This window comes from Myzus persicae, unplaced genomic scaffold, assembly GCF_001856785.1.
Source record: "Myzus persicae strain clone G006 unplaced genomic scaffold, MPER_G0061.0, whole genome shotgun sequence".
In the NCBI taxonomy this organism is placed as follows: Eukaryota; Metazoa; Arthropoda; class Insecta; order Hemiptera; family Aphididae; genus Myzus; species Myzus persicae.
The window spans coordinates 943-3,690 of NW_019100535.1; the positions used below are offsets into that span (position 1 = coordinate 943).

Below are 2,748 nucleotides of genomic sequence, written 5' to 3' on the forward strand. Positions count from 1 at the left end.
AATCAATCGATTAGTTCTGATTAGTCAATAGTGATTGTATAGATAATAAGCATAACCATTGATAAATTAAAATAAAAAGTATTTTATCAATGGCATATTGGCATAACTACTTTTTACAAAGTAGATTCATATTTACGCGGTAACCAAGTTCTTTATAATAAGGACCAATGAAAAGCGGAGAACCTAATACACAGGAAAAAGTGGGGATGCGCATACAAGATTAAAATTCATACTGTTGCTGACATACCTATATATTTTGTCATGGTCGCACCGTTAAAAACGATATCATTACCGAGACTAGAACTATGCGCTGCGTTACTATTGGCTCGTATGCAGCAATGTGTAATTCCAAAAATACGACTAGAAATCGAGAGGAAATATTTTTGGTCGGATTCTACTATTACTCTCGCTTGGATCTCGTCACCGTCCACTAAGTGGAAAACATTTGTTGCCCACAGAGTGGGAGAGATTCAAGATTTATCTTGCGCTAGTGAGTGGTAACACGTTAGTACACACGACAATCCGGCTGATCTAATATCGCGCGGGTGTGATGCGTCACAAATTTCGGCTATGGAGTTATGGTGGTTTGGCCCAAAATGGTTGTGTTTAAATAAAGAGGATTGGCCGTCAAAAAATGAGGTGTTAAACCATCAATTAAATAATAAAAATATTCCTGAGAAAAAAAACGTATTAGAATTTTCCGGTATTATCACGGATAAATATTCTATATTTGACAAGTATTCGTCGTTGGATAAAATAATACGAATTACTGCGTATTGCGTGCGTTTTTATAATAAAATAAAAGAACCAAAAAACTCAGAGTGCGGAGTCTTAACAACAACTGATTTACATAATGCAAATTTGCGACTTTTAATTAGAGTACAAAAAGACTATTTTGAAAAAGAGTTAAATGAATTAAATTCGGCAAATGGTCAGGTATCGTCGAAAAGCAAGTTGTTCAGATTGAGACCGTTTCTCGACGAAGATGGATTAATACGTGTGGGCGGGCGGCTAAAGAATGCAGTATCATTAGGTATTTTTCAAAGGCAACCCATAGTATTACCAAAGGATTCCGCGTACACTAATTTGTTGTTTCGACGGGAGCATGAGCAGTTATTACATGGGGGTCCGCAGGCAATGTTAGCATCGATAAGGCTGCAATATTGGCCACTTAATGCCCGAAACATAGCTCGAAAGACCATGTACCGTTGTGTAAAATGTTTTCGAATGAAACCTACCGTGGTACAACCAATCATGGGCAATTTACCTAGAGAGCGTGTAGAAACACAATCTCGTGCATTTAAAATCTGCGGTGTCGATTTCGCGGGGCCTATAATGGTAAAACAAAGTTTAAGGCGAAATGCACCCACGACAAAAGGATATGTTTGTATATTTGTATGTTTTGCCACTAAGGCGGTGCATATTGAGGTCGTTATAGATTTGAGTACTAAATCATTTTTAAATGCGTTGAACCGATTTTTTGATCGCAGAGGTAAATGTGCTACGATTTATTCTGACAATGCTACAAACTTCGTAGGAGCAAACAGGCATTTAAAAGAGGTGTATCAACTTTTTCGAGATCAAGAGCATCAAGATATCGTTCAATCTGACCTGGCTACAATAGGAGTACAATGGAAATTTATTCACCCCAGGTCACCTCATTTTGGGGGATTATGGGAGGCAGCGGTTAAGTCAATGAAATCATTATTACGAAGTGTACTAGGCGAATCTTATTTAACCTACGAAGAGTTATGTACTATACTCACTAGGGTAGAAGCGTGTCTAAATTCTCGGCCTTTAACGGCTTTGTCCTCTGATCCTTCCGATTTATTATATATCACTCCAGCTCATTTCCTAATCGGAGACTCCCTAATGTCTTGTAATGAGACAAAACGGAGTGCCCATTTAGATGGCGCACTCTAGCGGTCTTCATTACATCCTCTCACAACAAGCACCGCCGCCCAAAAAACGAATGCATCCACTGTGCACAACGGACAAACGCCGCAACAGATAGCGCTGGCCGGCCACATAGTACAACAGCCCTTGGCCGCCCATCGGAAAACATGAGTTTTCTCAGCAAATAAAAGAAAAATCAAATCGCTGATTCCAGATTAGGAATCGTCAGCATTTCAACTATCATATTATTACTACCAACAAGTTCAAACAAACACCTAAAAAACTCCACTAGCAAAAAAGAAACAGAGTCATGTAACCGGGACCAGTGTTCCGCATACTACACAAATACAAGCCGATGAGAGACCGTAGAGACACCTTCTCCCCGCCGAGTGCAAGGCAATAGCGAGCCGCACGAGTTTTACCACTCGTGACTACGGACGCTATTCAACTTGCACATATAACAGTGATTTGTCCAAAAGACTGCACAAGCCGCACCAGTTCTTCAACTAGTGAATAACGGATGTGCACATAGTCTTTCCCGACACTCCCGTATCCGCGCACTGTCGAACGCCGAGCCGTTGTTGCCGCCGTCTGATCCGTTGTCGCCGCCGTCTATCGTGAACGCCGAGCCGTTGCCGCCGCCGTCCGATCAGTTTGTTTTTTATCGTGAGCGCCGAGCCGTTGCCGCCGTCGTCCGATTTTATATTGTCATTATTTCAACGTCAAGCCGCTGTTCAAATAATAAGTTGCATCGGATTACAACTTATTGCACGCTGAGCCATCACTGCTGTCACTGCGTCTACCTGCACGAGTCAACCAAGCCAACACCACCGGCAACTACCGTCTGTTGTA

The 2,748-nt window shown here is 41.5% G+C and overlaps 1 protein-coding gene across 1 annotated transcript; it reads left to right on the top strand.

Moving 5' to 3' along the window:
* Window positions 1-570: 570 nt before the first annotated feature.
* LOC111031158 lies at window positions 571-1,923 on the top strand. Its single transcript, XM_022310993.1, has one exon. The coding sequence runs from the start codon at window positions 571-573 to the stop codon at window positions 1,921-1,923; it is 1,353 nt and encodes a 450-aa protein (XP_022166685.1).
* The last annotated feature ends 825 nt before the right edge of the window (window positions 1,924-2,748 follow it).

Coding starts and splice junctions, on each gene's coding strand:
- LOC111031158 (XM_022310993.1), top strand. CDS start 571: ATGGAGTTATGGTGGTTTGGCCCAAAATGGTTGTGTTTAAATAAAGAG.